The sequence below is a fragment of the Megascapheus bottae genome, chromosome 16 (assembly GCF_031878675.1).
Source record: "Megascapheus bottae isolate mThoBot1 chromosome 16, mThoBot2.hap1, whole genome shotgun sequence".
Taxonomy (NCBI): domain Eukaryota; kingdom Metazoa; phylum Chordata; class Mammalia; order Rodentia; family Geomyidae; genus Megascapheus; species Megascapheus bottae.
This window is the reverse complement of record NC_143524.1, coordinates 32,237,660-32,256,889: the sequence shown is the minus strand read 5'-3', so window position 1 is coordinate 32,256,889 and position 19,230 is coordinate 32,237,660. Positions and strand designations below refer to the sequence as shown.

At 44.5% G+C, this 19,230-nt stretch overlaps 1 protein-coding gene across 1 annotated transcript in view; it reads right to left on the bottom strand.

Moving 5' to 3' along the window:
* Nucleotides 1-363: 363 nt before the first annotated feature.
* Sergef (secretion regulating guanine nucleotide exchange factor) overlaps nt 364-19,230 on the bottom strand; it is a 210,239-nt gene continuing 191,372 nt past the window's right edge. Inside the window, exon 11 of the mRNA XM_090348044.1 lies at nt 364-730. Coding sequence (XP_090204170.1) covers nt 402-730 — 329 coding nt within the window. The 3' untranslated portion in view covers nt 364-401. The remainder of the gene's footprint in view (nt 731-19,230) is intronic.

Here is a 19,230-nt window from a genome sequence, read left to right as displayed (position 1 = left end):
ATTATCAGTGCTTGGCCCAGAGTGTAAAATCCCAGGGGAGAGCCATGGCTGCTCTGAGTGTGGCCTCAGGTCCTCTTGTCTTGCTGAATCAAAGGCTATTGGACCAGAACCACCATAGGCTAGGAGTGGTTTCCTGTTTCCTTCAGAAAGCAAAAGCCTTCTTTGCTTTACTCATAGCTTTTCATGTTCGTTGGTCAAGATCTAGCCCCTCATTCATATCCACTAAATAGAAAGAATGTCTTTTTCTCGAGCCTGGATGCTAGGTAAGCAGTCTATTAGTGTTTTGGTTTGTAGTCAACTGGCTTCTTGCACCCTTTTCAAGCCAACATCATGACCTGACAAAAGCAATACTCTGGTAAAAGCTTGGGTGGGAAAAGGTCCTTTTTATTAAAAGTTCTCTGTCATAGTCCCCCATTTCTGGACCTGTCTGATTGGCTTTGGGTGGGAGATCTTGATTGTCTTTCTCTGCAGCTTCCTTCTTTGTCCATGGCTTCCTGAGATCTGGTGTCCTCAATGGCATCTGGGGAAGGGTGGGTAACTTGGCAGTCCTGGCTGAGGGCAGTGCATGCTGGTAGTTGACAGAGGGCCAAGGAGTGGCCAGCCCCACAGCCCACAAGGAGTCCTGATGCCGATGGCAGAACTTGCACAGGTTTCGGGGTCCAGACATTAACTTCAGTGCCATCACCACACATGCCGTGCTCATTCCAGCCCCAGGAGTAACATGCTCCACCTGCAAGAGAGAGAAAAGATGTGCAGAAGTGTACGTAGATAATAGGGTGCAGGAATCACATACATGAAAACACTGAAGCTCAACCCTTGGAGGCCTGCAGAAGTAGATTTAGATTATAGGGTGCAGCACATACATGACAAAACTGAAGCTCAACACCTGGTGAAAAGTCACTGTCCCCATGTCACTGCCTCTCCATTTCAGTGCTTCCCATCCCTATCACCCACAATTGTTCATGCCTCAAACCTGGCTTTTCTCTTTAGCTCTTCACTCATCATTACCCACATATAACCTGCAGATAAGACCTGCTAACTATCCCCAAGTATCTCTCAGATCTTCTCCACATATTCTGTTTTTTCTTTCTTCTTCTTTTTTTTTTTTGTGTCAGTAGTAGGGCTTGAACTCTCCTAGGTGCTGTCCCTGAGCTCTTCAGCTCAAGAGTCTACCACTTAAGCCACAGAGCCACTTTCAGCTTTGTCTGTGTATTTGGTACCAAGGAATCGAACCCAAGGCTTTATGCATGCTAGGCAAGCACTCTACCATTAGGCCACACTCCTGGCCTGACTCTATCTTCTTTGATACCACACTTCTCCAGACTACTGGTTTCTCTTCACTGGAGCACAAAGTGATCTTGACCATGGTAAATGATACCTTCCTGCTTCAAAACCTTCCATGATTCCCCATGGCACTTCCACAGTATTTCCTTGACCTGTGACATTGATTCTGACTACTGCTGCTCTCACTTGCACAAATTTTCTCTCTTGTTCATCACAACTGAGAACTCACAGTTCCTTAACTGTGTCCTGCTAGGCCTTCATTCCTCTCAAATACTTTACTTTGGGGGATTTCAGATCGCCTCCTTTTGTGTGTGTGTCAGTTGTGTGACTTGAATTCTGGGTTTGGGCGCTGTCCCTGAGCTCTTCAGCTCAACACTAGCGCCTGACCCCTTGAGCCACAGCGCCACTTCCAGTTTTCTGGTGGTTAATTGGGAGATAGGAGTCTCATGGACTTTTGCGCCTGGACTGGACTTGAACCAGAATCCTCAGATCTTAGCCGCCTGAGTAGCTAGGATTACATGCGTGAGCCACACTGGCACCCAGCCTCCTCCTTCTTTTGATTACAGTCTAAATGTCTCTCAGAGGCCATACTCCTGCCCACACATCAAAGACTGCATTCTTTTTATTGCCCTGCTTCTTTTTCCTCATAAGGATTGTGCACTCTGTAGAGATGTATAATATGTGCAGAGATGTATAATCTAAAAAAAAATTAAAACAACCACTGGCCCATGAAAGCAAGCTTAGCCCTAGAAGAGGATACAACACCCAAAAAGAGGTGAGAGGATACAGTGGATGAGTTTTCCTTCCTTGTTAACACATGTTCTGTGGTGAGGAAAGAAATATGTATATTTTGTTCACTGCTGTGTCTTTAGTATAGTGCCTGGGATAAAAATATGAATAAGCTCAAGAGTAGCCAACCTAGGAGTTGACCTTAGGCCAAGGACAGCCCTGGATATTGCCATCATGAGGTGTCAACTCTTCCTGGGTATTACCTCCCTCCCCTCCTACAGGCCAGGCTTCCTCACCTGGTTGTTTAATCATTTTCTTTTAGATATAAAAATAACACATCTTCCTGGCAAGAAGAGAAAAAGAAACAAAAGAACAAAATATGGATGAGTGTAAAAAAGAAACAAAAGCAGACCTATAGTCTTGCCTACTGTTACAAATTCTTATATAACTTTCTTAAACCTTTCATTTGTAAAAAAAATGGATTACACACTCGATATTCATTTGTAATATGTTATATATTTTGGCTCTGATTTTCCCCCTATCATAATATAACACAAATGTTTTTCCAGGGAATTTCAAGTTATTAAAACAAATTTAAGGCAATTTGTCTGAAATGTGGAGGTAGCTCAATATTCAGGAAAGTACAGAAAGTAACTTAAGAGAAATACACATCTCCTTACTGAAATTTAGAACAGTTATCATTTTGCCAAATCTACTTCTAACTTTTCCTCTGAAAAGTCTTAAGTTCATACCCCACCTCCCTCCTTCCCAGCAGTAACTACTGTTTTGAAGCCTTTCAACACTATTTGCACACTTGTATATTTAAACATGTATATTTAAGCATATATATATATGTACAATTTTTTTAGTTTTCTTTAAAGATTTACAAAAATAAAATTAATCAAATCAGACTCTGAAGACCACTAGGCTGGGTAATTAGGGTCCTTTGGGCTTGAAATACTGAGATTTCTATAACTTCTTAAACCCAGGAGAGCCATCAGAGAAATCAACAATCATAGTCACAAAGGCAGCTGTGGAGTTTTGTCTGGTTGAAGGAAGGCAGAGATCATCTGATGGTTTCCACTGGTTCTGACTGCTATGCCTGTGCTGAAGGTCTCCCTTGCTAGGTATTCTTGAAGTCCTGTCCATTTTCCACTGAAATCATTTCTACTCCCTCTTTTTCTTAAATTCAGCATTGTTTTAGAAATTTAATCTGATTACAGATCTGGCTCATTTATCTTAATTTCACCTGTAGGTCTAAGACCTCATTAGTAAAATTCAATTTTCCTTGGGATGTACAGTTCATTTACATTCCTTCCAACAATGGATATGAATTTCTTCTCCCTGTATCTTTGCCTTTAGACTCTTGCTATGCTGATATGTGTTCTTAATTTGTTGGCATTTCTCAGTTAGTAAAAGGGAACATTTCTGTATTAGCCAAGTCTTTCAAGGATTGCCTACTTACCAGCCTTTGCCTGTTTGTTCTTCTGTTGATAGCTTTTTACACATTGATTTGTAAGTTTTCTTTGTGTATTCCTTTGATATGAATCTTCCCTGTTGTTATGTACAATGCAAATGTCTTCTCCCAGTAGTCTGTGGTGTGTCTGTTCATTTTGTTTATGGTATCTTTTGTTACACAAATTTATTTATAATGGCTGCCTAATTGCCCATTATGAAGATTAAACAATTTACTTAACCTGTCTGCTATTATCAGATACTTAGGTTGTTTCTAATTTTTCATTATTTTGTATAGCATTGCTATGAACATCTTTATGCATGAATCTTTGTTGCTCTCTCTATTTTCTCAAATTAGATTCTTAGGATGGGAATTCCTGGTCAAAGAGTGTAGGTATCATTGAGACTCCTGAGGACTGTTTTGAGTCCTTCCAGAATACTTTTCAGAAAAGCTATTTGAAAACAACTTCAGCAGTCTGCAGAATCTCTGTCTCACTCCTACAATGCCATATTTATTGATATTATAACATTTAAAAATCTTGTTTAATTTGAAGACAAAAATGGTATCTCATGGTTTTAATTTGTATTTTGATTACCAACTGAAATTGAAACCCAATTCTCATGTTTTTCACTTGTTTGTATTTCCGTTTTTGTGCCTGGCCTGCTTCCTATCTTTTTTCCTGGTTAGTGTTAAAAAAAAAAAACAAAAAACAAAAAAACCTTAAGTGTACACACCCAAGAGACAGATGACCCTGGTTCAAATCCCAGCTCTGCCATTTGTTAGCTTGTCATCTCACTGATACTTGGGCTCCATCTGTTAAGCAGGGGTAATAATATTATCTTCCCCATAGTGTTGCTTACAAAGATTAAATAAGTAAAAATGTGTAAAATATATACAGAAGAGGGCCTGGCTCAAAGTACTACATATATACTTGCTATTAGCTATTAAGAGCTTGGTTGTTTTATTAGGTTTGTTGTTTGGTATCTTTTTTCTACCATTTTTGGCATTGATATTTTCCCTCAGATTCACGTAAGGTTTTATTTTGATAGAAAGTGAGTGTTTCATGTAGGTACAATTTATTAACCATTTTTAGGTTTGATTTCTTCCATTGCTTGTAAGGACTGAAACATGATGTCTATCCAAATCAGAAAAAAATTGAGCCTGGAGTGTGGCCTAATGGTATAGTACTTGCATAACATGCATGAAGCCTTGGGTTCAATTTTAGTACCACATATGCAGAAAAGGCCAGAATGGTGCTGTGGCTCAAGTGGTAGAACAGTAGCATCAAGAAAGCTCACAAGGACAGTGCCCAGGCCCTGAGTTCAAGCCCCAGGACTGACAAAATGAATGAATAAATAAATATATTTACAATTAACTAATAATTACATCCTGAAAAAACTATTTTACAGACCACCCTTTCAAGAGCAGGAGAGATGGCGGGTTCCGGGATTACCCTAACAGTTCTCTTCCTTTGCAGGAAGGCAGCACCGGCCAAAACCTTGCATTTGGGGAAACACAGATGTCTGCCTGCTTGGCCTGCATATAAGGAAGTACATACAGAGAGGACAAGCCCAGGCCCCAGGCCCCCGCAGTTAGGCAGGTGCTTTGGCCAATGTGATCTGAGCATGAGGGAGGGAGTGTAGAAGAGCCTTGGTACCTTTGGGCCCAGTTTGGCACCTGGTGTGGGCTCTGTGCCCAGTCCTGGTGAGTGGCACAGCTGACTGTCAGCAGGGATGGGGGTGGGAGGAAGGCAGAACTGACCTCCCAGCAGGACAAGGCACAATGGGCATCTGGCAGGTCCTCTCTTCCTGCCAAAGGGAACACGCTGTAAGGAAGCCATGCTTGGGGTTGGGGTAGCTGGAGGCCCAGAGCCAGGATTTGGGTTGAGAGGCCTGGCAGAAGCCCAGAAATTTCTTCCCCAGTACTTCAAATAAAGTTTGCCCAGGATTATATGTATTATTGGCTTCATTCTAATAAGCCTGCTGGGCAGTCACATTTGATAGATGATTCTCATTTTATAGATGTTAAGACAGGTTCTAGAAAGAGGCAGCATGACTCGACTGGGCACTAAACACTGCATATCATACACCAGGCTTTGCGAGAGCTGTTCCACATAAGAGTAGGTAGGAAATATTTCAGGTTTGAAGGCTACAGTAGGTCTCTGTCCCATTCACTTCATTCTTAAAAGGCCTTTTAAGAATGGTGAGCCTTGCACAAAATAGGCTACAGGTCAGAGCAGCATGGTGTGCTGACCTCCACGGCCTCCTGATCTATACATATACACATAAATTATATAGCATCATTTACAACAGACCATGCTGTGTTATTCTGAGGCCCTCCCTTCTGTCAGAGGTGTGATAATGGTATCTACATCCCCATTGACCTCCCAGGGCTTCTAAAAGGATGTGCCCTGTGCTGGGAGTTTGGCCTAGTGGTAGAGTGCTTGCCTAGCATGCATGACAACCCAGGTTCGATTCCTTGGTACCACATACATTAAAAAAAGCTGGAAGTAGTGCTGAAGTTCAAGTAGTAGAGCTCTAGCCTTGAGAAAGTCCAAGGACAGTGCTCAGGCCCTGAGCTCAAGCCCAGGACTGGAAAAAAAAAAAAAAAAAAAGATGTGCCCTAGCACATGTACCCAACACAGGTGGCAACTTATGCCTATGTGTGAGACAAACCACGGAAGAGAGGAGAAGCCAGGCCACCGTGGCAATGCAAGAGACATAGAGGATGGAGGGCAGCAGCAGATGGGAAGGAAGCATGCATTTCCCAAAACACTGAACCAGCCTTCTATAGAAATCAGCCAGACAGCTGAGCTGAGAAAGCCAAGAGCCGAGCAACCCTCTGCAGAAAGCCTTGTGGCAGGATGTCTGAAGCCAGGAGTCCCTCCTGGTTTCAGAAGAGGTCTCACACATGCACACACAACACTCAGAGCCACTTGGGCAGGTTGCAGGCAGAATGGAGATTCTTCTGGCTCAGCAGGAGGCTTCCATGTGGGCTATTGTCCCAGACAAGAGGAGGGAAGGTGGTTGTGATGGGACTCTCCCAAAGTCAACTGGAGGATGAGCACACAGCTTTCAAGGTAGGTGAGTGAGAAGAAGATTCCTGGCTTTAAAGGGCTCTCTGTGGTGTGCCTATCACTTGCCAGGTCATTGAGGACACAGAAATCCCACCCACTAGAAGGAAATAGACCATTACTGGCTAATGGGCATAGAGCTGCAGGTGGAAAGCTCTACAGTTCCTGTGACAAGTAACAGAGCTCATGCCCACTATACATGTCTTCCCAAGATTCCAGAAGGCAGCAGAAACCAGAGGACTAGCAGAGTCCTTGGCACATGTTGGACACAATACCTAAATCTATCAGGCCTTGTGGTACCTGTCTAAGCAACATGACTCCTCTCGAGGTCCGAGGGTGCTGGGACTACAGCCCAGTGTTAGGGAAGGAGACAGTATTTCTGCTGGGGGCCTGGACTAGGAGGTACAAACTCCTGGCATGTGTGGCTGAGCCTCCTGGCTGTACCCTGAACCACTGATCTCCCAGACTCTTGTAGCTGGATATGAGGGTCAAGCATACATGTTCTGTATGCTTCATTAAAAGAAAGATCATCTATATCCTTTCTCTTCCTTCTTCATCTCTCTTCCTTCCTGTCACTGAGAAAGTGGATATGTCAGCTAGAGACCTGTCCATTGTTTCTAGCCATGAGGTTGAGGGCTGCAACTTTGGGATGGTGTTTTTCAGTTTCACAAAACTGTCACCTTAATTCCCCCCATAACTCTCCATTTTTGGTAACCAGACTCGGTGAGGTCAAACAACTTGTGAGTCATATAGCCATTCTAGTCAGTGTAAAAATTATGAACTCCCAAATCTCAGACTCCTTCCTTGTTCTAAATCCTGGAAGAGATAACAACCAAGTGCCTGAGTCAGATTTATGCCTGGCCCTGTGGTCAGCACGTGACAAGTAGAAATTTGCTGTACTCTCACTATGAGCCTGGGGGGCCCGATCAGATCATCTCTACTTCCCAGAGTGGCAATGTGCCAGTGCTGGATAGCACACCATTGGAAGTATGGCTGGATTCCTCCCTGGCAGAAGGGGCTGACTCCATGACTTCTATAGTTGCTCAGTTGTCTCTACTAAAACACTGCCTCCGCCATTAGCAAAAGGACAGAGTAACAGCCTACGCTGTGTATCTGGATGCTCAATGATGAGAGGCAAAAGCTGTAGTACCAAGCAGATAGCAGAAGTTCCATTTAGCCCTTCAGTGCGCAGCACACCCTCTGCCATCCCTTTCAGGGCCCTTCCTGCACCCAGTAATTGGTGGGAAGAGCAGGAAGGAGGGAGTATTAAGTTCTCTGTTGATTCAAGAGCTGTCCCTGACCTGGCCATGGTCAGAGCTGTGTCTCTGTACCTGGCTAAGAGGGTAAGGAGGGACAAAGTGAGCACCCCAGATTCTGTAGTCAGGACCTGGTATGTGCAAGTGCAGATGGAGCCTGGTACATTTGGGGAATGTGCCAGTCAGTGGGATGGTTCCCAGGGTCCTGTGGTAAGCAAGCAATGCGCAGTGAGGAGTCCAGGATTCAGCTTTGCAAGTCCAGGTCGGAACTTCAGGCTAGCAAGAAGGTTTTGGGTTCTCCTCTCTTGCTTGGCCAACTGGCCTAGATCAGATTTTCCCTTAAGGTCCTTTGCGATCTGCCACTCTGGGCCTCAAACCTTGCTTTCCTAATTCTTGGTTACAGCCCCACAGCATGCCACCTGCTACATGCTTCCTGAATCCACTTAGGACTTTCACATTGCCATCTCTTGCTCATTGGTGAGTTCATATATCTCATTCCATGGGTACTTTTTCAGTTATAAGACTTGTACTGGACACAAGACCCAGAGAAGAAACAATCCAGTGTGTCCTCAGGGCTCACAGGCAATGAGAAAGGATGATGATGGGAATTACTGGTCTGCATACCCAAGGAGGATACACAGTCACATTGCACCACGGTGTGGGTCACCAAACATAGACAGAACCCCAAATATCCAATGACACATGATTGCTTCAAAAAAGCAAGGTCTGATCTTACTATTAAATAATGTACAGCTATTAAAAATAATGAGGTAGAGTTCAATGGCCCAACATGGGACATTATCTAAGGTCTAAAAGAAAATAGGTTGTAGAATGGTGAAGTTTGACTCAAATTATATAAAATTCCTATGTATTTTTATATGACCCTAAAAAATACATCCCAAATTGAGATTGATCTTTGAGGAAAACATAGAGATAGGGGAAGGCAACTCTGTTTCTTTGTTGTGTCCTCTTCTTCCTCCTCCTCCTCCTCCTCCTCCTCCTCCTCCTCCTCCTCCTCCTCCTCCTCTTCCTCCTCCTCCTCCTCCTCCTCCTCCTTCTTCTTCTTCCTCTCCTCCTTTTGCCAGTCCTGAGGCTTGAACTCAGGACCTGGGTACTGGCCCTGAGCTTTTTTTGCTCAAGGCTAGCACTCTACCATTTGAGCCCCAGCACCACTCCCAGCTTTTTCTGTGTTTGTGGTACCAAGGAATTGAATCCAGGGATTTGTGCATTCTAGGCAAGCATTCTATCACTAGGCTATGTTCCTGACCCTGTTAAAATATTTTTGAAAAGTAATAATGCAAGATGATTTAAAGCAAACAAACTAACAGTACCTTTCTATGAAATGGATGTATTATAGAGGAGAGAAAGATATGCCCTACTCGAGACAAGAGATAGTTGTCACCAATGCTTTCAAAGTTCATTCTTAGCAGGTGTGTGTGTGTGTGTGTGTGTGTGTGTACAAATATGCGTGTATGCATACATGTGCATGCATGCATCAGACCTGGGAATTGAACTTAGGGCCTGACTGCTGTCTGTTCCTGAGCTTCTCTTGTTCCAGGCTAGTGCTGTATCCCTTGAGCCACAGCTCCAGTTCCTGCTTTTTAACTAATCCTAGTTAATTGGAGAAAAGAGTCTCATAGAATTTTCTGCCACAATCCTCAGATCTCAGTCTCCTGAGTAGCTAGGATTACAGGTGTGAGCCACGGTTGCATGGACTTAGTAGAATTTTGAAGGATGATTAAGCGATAGCCATTTGGGGGAAGGGTTCCATTACCAGGGTTTGAACTCAGAGCCTTGTGCATTTGCTCAGTTTTTTTCTGCTCATACCTGGTACTCTACTACTTGAGAAGCATCTCAAACACAGCATTGGTTAATTGGAAAGAAAAGTTTCACACTGTGAACTTGAGATCAGCCTCTGTAGAGTAAGGATTATAGTCATGAGCCACTGGTGCCTGGCAGTTCACTATTTTTTTGGGGGAGGGGGGCGGGTCATGGAGCTTGAACTCTAGCCTGGGCGCTGTCCCTGAGCTCTTCAGCTCAAGGCTACTGCCCTACCCTGAGCCACAGCCCCACTTCCCGTTTTCTAGTGATTAATTGAAGATAAGAGTCTCTCATGGCTTTTTCCAGGCTGGCTTTGAACCTTATCCTCAAATCTCAGCCTCCTGAGTAGCTAGGATTATAGGCGTGAGCCACCGTACCCAGCATGAGTTCACTATTTTTTAGAGTACCTCTACAACTCCAGGCAGAGGCTGCCTGCCCACATATGTACTGTGCCCCACCACCTCTTTACATCTGAGGACAGAGTAGTTAAAGCAGCCCTGTGAGGCCAGCATTTGGACCAGGCCTGTGTGGAAGAGAAGAAGGAATGTGAGCAAGGTTCAGCCAAGTGGGGAGAGGCAGAGGGTGGTGTTTCCGGGCTTCCCCGCCCTCAGGAGGAGGGCAGCACTGAGGCTGCTGTGGACACACCTCCCCAGTCACCTGCAGAGACAGCGTGCTGTGGCAGTTGGCTCTATTGGGTGGCTATTCTTAGATTCAGGGAGCTAGGGATGACTGATTTAGAGGTGGGAACGTGTTGGCCTGTTTTATAAACAACTAAAATCTTCCCCACAGACAGTCTTTCTGAATACTGTGTTCTGCTAGAACTGCCCGTTTTCTGGGCTTATGGCTGACCCAGGAGAAGGGACAGAAAAGGAATGGAATCTCTCTGGGTGTTCTTTCATTGTGTACGGTACTAGGGGTTCTGGTAGGACCCACCTCCTTTAACATGGAGCCTTGGGAGAAGAAGGTATTTTGACCATGTTCTATGGATAAAGAGAATGGCTAGCAGAAGTCTGAAATCAGAATTGCCTGAAATGTGGGGCAGGACATCAGCTGTGGCCTAGCAGGTTTGCTGTGAAGCATGGCACTGCAAAAGGCCAGCTCTCATGGAGAATGCTGACGCCGTAGTCACCACCTTCAGAGTTTAATCCCTTTAGGTGTTTGCAGAGCACTCTTCTGTCCTCTAAGATTTCCTCACAGCAGATGACACACAGACATGGGGGAACAGCCTGTCTCCCTTATGAGCCAGGACCAACCCTACTGGCTGGTTCCTCTATTAGTGTGACCCAGTACTGGCAAAGGGTGCTCTAGAGATGATGAATGATTCAAGATACACACAACCTGAAGGTCCTGAGTCTATCAGCAGCACCACCTGAGATCATGTTAGCTGCTCTGCAGTCCAGGTCTTGCTGAACCCACAGCCCACATACAGTTTTAAACTGCTTCTCCATGAACCACTATACCATCTCCTCTGTCCTGGCCTCTATGCTGAGTGGTTGCATTGTTCAAGCTGCCACCACTAAGTATCAACTTAGTAAATAAACACAGTGATTTCTGGGGGCACCAGAAAGGGGGGCAGGTACAAAGAAACAGCTTTGGGCCTAGAAACAACTGGATACCATTCCCGGTGCCTGGGCATCACCAGGTTTTCCTACATTGTTTTGGAACTATCAGTGTGCAGAAGAGAAGGCCAAAGGATGAGCTCACCGGGACTAGGATGTTCCAGAAGACCACCCTCCCCCACCACAGGAAGACAAGGGGATCAGTTCACCTGAGAACAGATGACACAAACCTGACAGAATTCTTCTCCTGGGTTTTCCATTACTGAATAAACACTGACCCAGGGCCCACCTTCTGTGTAGTACTGGGCAAGACTCAGTTCAATCCACTTAGTCTACACTGATGAGGCTCCCACAAAGCATATGTGCTAGGCTGGGGACTGAGAACTCAGCCCGCTGTGACAGTTTAGGGACAGCAGTGTCCCCAGGAAAGGGGACAGAGAGTCTTTCTTATTTTTATGTCTATGATTCTAAATAGTACATTTTTAACTGAACTTACTAGTAAAACATGTTATAGACTTAGCGAAGAGGAAAAAAAAATCCTAACTTTTTGTTTATTTGAATCTATTTTGTCCTTTCAAATAGAGCCTTTTAAATCTCAGGTCTGTATCAAAATTGAGCAGAAAGCACAAACAGTCCCCATAAACTCCTCACCCTTCACATCAAGGGCAGAGTGGTGCCCTACTTACAGCTGATGGACCCACACGGACATCATTCTGCTCAAAGTGCCGACATTCCTGCAGGGTTCACTCTCAGTGTTGTACATTCTATGGATCAGACAAATGGATAATGTCCTATGTCCATCATCAGTGCAGGCTGAGCATCCTCAATTTCAAACTCAGAAGTCGGAAGTGCTCCAGAACTTTTCAGAGTCTGGAGCACTGACATGACACAAATGGAAAATTCCAGACCTGACCTCCTGATAGTCAAAAGGGACATTGAATTTACATTAAACTGAAGAGTTTAACTATTCTGAAAGTCCTCAGCATTTTACCTGTTTATCTTTTCATCTGCCAGAGGTGGCAAATAACTAGATGAATAGTTATGGAGTTTCCATCATACTCAAGTATGGTTCTAACTGCAGAAAATAGAGCAGTAAACAAGGCATAGATGCCTGTCCTCAGGGGGCCTGCACACGAATGTAGGACACAGTGAGGGGGCTCATGGTATGATTCAGAAGGTGGTCAGGAAGTCCTTTCCATCAAGGTAATCTCTGAATGTGACTGGAAAGAAAGGAGGCAGCCATATAAACATTGAAGGAATAGTCTGCCAGACAAAGGAATCAACAACAAATGACAGAGTAGGGGTTTTTCCAGTTCCAGGAACAGCAAGGAGTGTGTGTGTGTGTGTGTGTGTGTGTGTGTGTGTGTGTGTGTGTGTGTGTGTTTCAATATGTGAAGATGTATGTGTTGGGGAGGAACCCTAGAAAGTGAAGGATAAGAAGGCTTTGGGACCCCTGAAGAGAAGTCAGGAGTTTAAGTATGCTGAGAAGTCACTAGAGAGATTCAAGCAGGAAACATCAAAATTAGCTCAATGTTACATTTGAAAGGCTCCTCTCCAGCGTTGGATTACAAAGAAGATATGGAGGTAAGTGACTTAGAAGTAGGCTACTGGACTGCAGAAAACCAACAAGGTCAGGCTGATGACTCAGAGCAAGCCAGCAGCAGTGGGGCAGAGAGAATGGGCATGCTGTAGTCTGTTTTGGAGTGTATATAAGAAGAGACTGACAGCCCTTGAGGAATGGATGAGAACAGTGAGAATAGTTGAGGAGACCAGAGGGAGGAATAAGATTAGGGAGAAAATCAAGAGTTCTGTGTTGGATATAGTAAGTTAGAAGTGTCTATTAGACATGAATGAATGAATTGAATTGAATTGAATGAATGATTGAATGAATACATTCCTCAAATAGAAACTTCTTGTGAGCCTAAGAGATTAAAAACATGAGAACTGGAAAACTGAATGACAAATGGTAGGAAGTTCCAGGTTGGCAGCAGGCAGCTCAAGAGATAACACTGCACTTTAAGTGCCACCTAGTTTAGTGCCTTATCACTCTAAAGTGTAGCTTCTGTTTTTGTTTTTATATCTGGGATATAAGCCTACTCTATAGATTCAGAAATATAAAATTTTGCCAGGCACTGATGGCTGTAATCCTAGCTACTCAGGAAGCTGAGGTCTGAGGATTGTAGTTTGAAGCTAGCCTGGTCAAGAAATTACCAGAAACGGATAGTTAACTACCAGAAAACTGGCAGTGGAGCTGTGGCCCAATGTTATAGAGCAGAAAAGCTCAAGCCCTAAGTTCAAGCCCTACAACTGACTAAAAAGAAAAAAAAATTCTTCGTGAATATCCTTACTTCATTAAAAAAATAAACAAAGGCAACATATAATATCTGAAAGAGAAACTGTCATTTTGGATCATTATAACCTTCAGCTCAAGTTCATTGAAAGCAGCACTCTTCCTTACTTCTGGGGTGAGTCTGGACCACTGATTTGGACAAAAGGGTGGTGTCATGGAAGAAGTAGCATGCCAGAAATACGCAATGCTGCAGGCTCAATACCCAGATCCTGCTGTCTTCCAATTCCTGGAGAATGTGAGGCCACCCAGAAATTGGAGTAGGCAGCCCTGCAAGGCACTGAAGCCATGGCTCTGATAGGAAAACCTCAACTGAAGGTAAGGAAGCCTGGCGAGTCACTGGGGCCCCTGTTTATATGACTGATTAGTCCCAAGCTGGGACTTCTCAGTTCCTCATAGGCTTAGACCCACAGGACATATATATTCTCCTTCCAAACAAAGGACTCGAGGCTGTAAGGCCAAGTATATGTGTCCTCTTACCAAATCCCTGAATGGCATGCTACCTCAGAAGAAAATCGAAAGCCCAGTCCTTACCTACAAGGTTGCACACCATTTGTTCCCTGCTACCTCTATAACATCCACTGTTACTATTCTCTCACACTCTCCACCCAGCCATACTAGGTGCTGTGCCTCCTCTGGCCAGTCACTTCCTGCCTTAGCCTGTATGCTGATGATTACCCTGCCTGGAACATCCTCAGAGAATCTCATGGCTGCCTCCTTCCATGTCTCTTAGATCTTAGTTCTAGTGCCACCTATTCTCAATCTTGTATGGCCTCCCAGTTCCAGCCTGTAGACTTCCTCCGGAGACCCCCTTCCATTGCTTAATTTTCCCTTCTGGAATGTAATGCCCAACCATAGACTGAAAAGCTCCACAAGAGCAAAGATTTCATTAAAAAAAAAAAAACTCTTCTGTATCCTAGAACTTAGCAAGGTTATAAGAACATAAAATCTCTTGAGGGAAAGCCAGATGAAAACTCTGGGCAGAGTCCTAACTTCAAATTCTGCTATGGATAGGGGTAAGAAGAACCTTCCTCCTCAGTTACCAGGAGATATCAGAATAGGGGCTGGATAGACAAAGACCCTCTCTGTTCTGGCAGGCCTGCCCTGGCTAGTTCATCCCAGTTCATCCCAGCTCTTCTAATTATCTGTCTGTAGACAGACCCTCTTCCTCCTGAGAGAAGGAGGAGACAGCAGCTAGACAGTGTACATCTCACTTAGTAGGTCAGAGAATTTGGCAATCACTACTGTTGCTTAGCTTTTGAGTCAGCCAGGTATGGATCTGATATTGCCATTGTCATCTGCTGTACATACCTTGGTTTTAGCACCAGTCCACAAGAACAATCTTTTTGCTTTTTTGCTTAAGGGAGGTGCACTACCACTTGAGCCATGGTTTCACTGCTGGCTATTTGTTAGTTAATAGAAGATAAGAGTCTCCTGGACTTTTCTACCCAGGTTAGCTTTGAACCATGATCTCCAGATATCAGCATCTTGAGTAGCTAAAATTATAGGTATGCAGCAGTGGTATTTGGTAGACATGAAACTGAAAATGAACTATACAACTTGTTGATGGGGATAGGAGGGGGAACTAAAGGAGAGCAAACAAAAGGGTGACACTACTCAAAAAGAAATGTGTTCATTATCTGACTTATGAAATGGAAACCCTTCTGTACATCACCTTTATAATACCATTTTTTAAATGACAAAAAAATTCCACTACCACCAAATACATAAGTACCCTGCACTGAATTTATCATGTGATACGTGCTAAAAGGATACTTCCTTCTCTAGCTCCCTATCCACCAGCCCCTAGGACGGCCTTGGATCTCTTGTTCTTGGATCTAGTTCCTGGCCTTGTTTAGTGTGGCCTATCTTGCCATCAGCTGTTAGTAAATTTGGGAGAACTCCCCAGCACAGGGGCATGCATATAACAAAACCACACTATCCCTCTTCTTTTTTCCTATCCCTAAGTACTTCCTGTGGGGAACAAGTAGATAACATTGCACACAGCTCTAGCTGAAGGTTCAGATTAGTGTTTGTCTGAGGCATCCTGACAGGCACAAGCCACTAAGCATTGCTATGGAAACCATTTTGTTATTCTCTGCTGTGTCATTTGTTTTCTGGCTTAGTTGCTGCTGTGGTGGTGGTGGGAGGTTGTGGGGAGTGGGGGAGAGGAGAGGGCAGAAGACCAGATACTTATGGATAAGATTCCTAGTGAAGCTCATCTCCTCCAGGACTATATAACAAGGGAGATTTGCTTAATTCTCCCTGGGTCACACACCCCCTCCCCACTTTTTTCTTGTGTGTGTGTGTGTGTGTGTGTGTGTGTGTGTGTGTGTGTGTGTGTGTGATGGGGCTTGAACATTGGGCCTGGGATCATCACCTAAAAAGAACCACTGGACTCCCAAAGTCTTCATTCATGGGAAAGATCCCCCAAGCTGTAGTCAGGAGATGGGAGCAAGCCCCTCTTCTAAACCTCTGCCATATGCCTTCAGAACAATCATTCCCAATACTATGCCTCAATGTCTTCTTGTGCCATGGTGCAGCTCTTGCAAGAATATATGGAAACCTTCTGTGTGTTTTAAAGTCAGTGGCCATGAATACCATATATTGTGCTGAACGGAAGAAAAACTGCTGCCCCATACATTCTCCATAAAGCCAAGGCTGCTAGGTGCTGGTGGTTTACACTTACACAATCCTAGCTACTCAGGAGGCTGAGATGTAAGGATCATGGTTCAAAGCCAGCCTGGAAAGGAAAGCCCATGAGACTCTTATCTCCAATTGACCACTAGAAAGCCAGAAGTGGAACTGTGGCTCCAAGTGGTAGAACACTAGCCTAAGGGGGGAAAAAAAAAGCTTAGGGACACTGAGCACGATGGCTCACCCCTGTAATCCTAGCTACTCAGGAGGCTGAGATCTGAGGATCAAGGTTCAAAGCCAGCCTGGGCACAAAAGGACCTGAGACTCTTATCTCCAATTAACTTCTAGAAAATGGGAAGTGGGACTTGGCTCAAGGTTAGGGTGGTAGCCTTGAGCTGAAGAGCTCAGGGACAGCGTCCAGGCCAAGTTCAAGACCCATGACCCCAAAAACCCAAGAAGTTCAGGGATAAGTGGCACTGTGGCTCAATGTGGTAGAGGGACAGCCTTGAGCTGAAGAGCTCAGGGACAATGACCAGGCACAGAGTTTAAGCCCCATGACAGACAAAAAAAAAAAAAAAAGGGCAAGGCTATGCCAAGTATAAGTCCTAGGCCATGGAGCAGCTTGCTATGGGACCAGAAATAGGAAGTCACTTTACTGTGCAATCTGAGCTACATAGGATAGATTTAGCTTGACCTGGCTGTACTCCTTCAGAGACCAAACTACACCAAAGTTGAAAACATGAAGAACATTAAGCTCGTCAGTGTGAATGGTTCCTTCTTCCAATCATTCATGATTTCATCCAGCCAGTGAATCTCCTCATATCAGTTCCAGAAAAACTTAATTTGAGTGCCTTATGCATACAAGGAATCAGAACAGTGGAAGACACAGATTTATAGAATAGTTTCAATTTAAAGGATGATAATCCTGAATAAATAACATACACTGTGCTCTTACTGGGAGCTATGATAACCTATTTTGTTATGGCATTTTACTCCCATAATTAGCCAATGGTGCAAGAATTCTCTCAATATTTCAGTTTTTCAGCTGAGGCTTACCTGAAAACTAAGTGGTAGAGGCAAGACTCAACAAAGGTGAGTCTGGTCAGATAGGAAGTACTTAACCCCAAGTCCCAAAGTTTCTGTATTCCTTCGTGACCCTACATAAGTATTTTCCGCTCTGTTCCCCCTGATAGTAGGCACAGAAGCAACCACAAACAACTGAGAGCCAAGAGACAATAACCAACCACCAGAAGTAAGGAGAGATGTGTAACACCCAGTTTGATTTGCTCAGAAGTGGGAAAAATCGGACATAATCTGGGTAGAATGAAAATAGTGCCAGGTTTAAGTGATGCCTGACTGATACCCACCTTCACCAATATTTCTTCTCCTATCCTACCAAGCTGTCTCCTCATCTACCCACTTCACTGAACCTCCCTGGACAGTTCTTTGTTCATGCTTGCCCCTGCTTTCCCTCCATATCCCTAAGCCTTTATCTCCTAGAGGATACGTATCTTCCAATCCTGTAGCTTTGTTTTTCCAGTAGACCAGAATAAATAGGAAAGCTTTAGTAACAGCTCAAGTACTATTAATGAAATAGGATCTTCCTTTAAGACCCTGGTCCTTGGTGAATGGCTCCCTGTTTTCACAAGTGGAGAAAGAGCAGTGTAGCCCCTCTCCATCTGAATCTTTCACAGCAGCAGATGCCTGTAAGGTTGCCTGGAGAGTCTGAAATGCCATGTTGCCATGGTAACGACAGACCAAGGTTTGGGATTCTTTATCCCTGATGAGCTGCCCTGGCAGTCTCATGCCACACTGCTGGTGAAATCTTCCTTGATGAGTAACAACAAAATAAAGTCATTTATGGACAAGAAAGTGCTTAGCATTAGCTCTGAGGTTGAGTTCCTGCAAACCCACTTGAGGGCAATTTACCTAGTCCGTGGCTGTTAAAGAGGCCAAGGCTCTGGCTCTCTATACTGTGTGCGGTTCACTTGGTGTAAAACTGGCTCAGCCAACAAAACAGGCCCTCCCCGACTCCAGCCCCCAAATTACCACTTCTCTTACTTGATGCCGCCAACCAGGGATCTGCCGGCGTGGACCCTGGCAATTAGCACAGCACCCGCATTTGTTGGGAAATTAAGAGCCACTGATTACTCTAATTCCACGCCATTTACAGGGAGTGAGTGTCAGCCCGAGATTGGCTTTTCCAAATGGTGGCCCAGAGGGTGGCATGTTCATGGCTTGAGTTTGAAATGGAAGCAAGGACCTGGGAAGCCAGACTGTGAACCAGGAGGAAATGCAGGATTCACTTCTGGACCTGGTTATCTGTCAGCTGCTGCCTCCCTACATCCTGCCCACCTCAGGGATCTGAAAACCAGAAGGTGTTTCCAAATTGAGGTCATGCCTATTTCCAGGTCATCCTGACCCAGAAAGGGAGCCCATTTTCCTGTGATGGCCTCCTGGCTGACTCCTGCTAGAAGTGCTCAGTATGGGACCATACACACTAAATTGGGAGATTATGGGGCTAGAAGCCTGAATCGCATTCTAGTGGCTGAGCTGGGTCCTGAAACTCTGCTTGGACTCTTGATATCCTATCATCTAAGGGTCAGAATAGCTTATCTGCTCTCCAGTGGCTGGAGTCTTTAGGAACTTGAATCCTCAGTGGTAATTACCTTAGACTCCTGACATTGTATCATTGGATCACTCAACTCCTGATGGGGATCTTATAGGTCTCTATACTTTGGTTGTTGGTCCCTCCCCCTCCCTCCCTCCCTCCCTCCCTCCCTCCCTCCTTTCCTTCTTCCTTCCTTCCTTCCTTCCTTCTTTTCTTCTTTTCTGTGCTAGTTATGGGGCTTGAACTCAAGGCCTTGGCACTGTCCCTGTTTTTATTTTTAATATAATTATTTTTATTTTTTTGCACAAGGCTAGTGCTCTACCACTGGAACCACAGCTCCACTTCTGGGTTTTTAGTAGTTAACTGTAGATAAGAGTCTCACAGACTTTTCTGCCCAGGCTGGCTTCAAACCATGATCTTGAGATCTCAACTTCTTGAGCAGCTAGCACTACAGGCA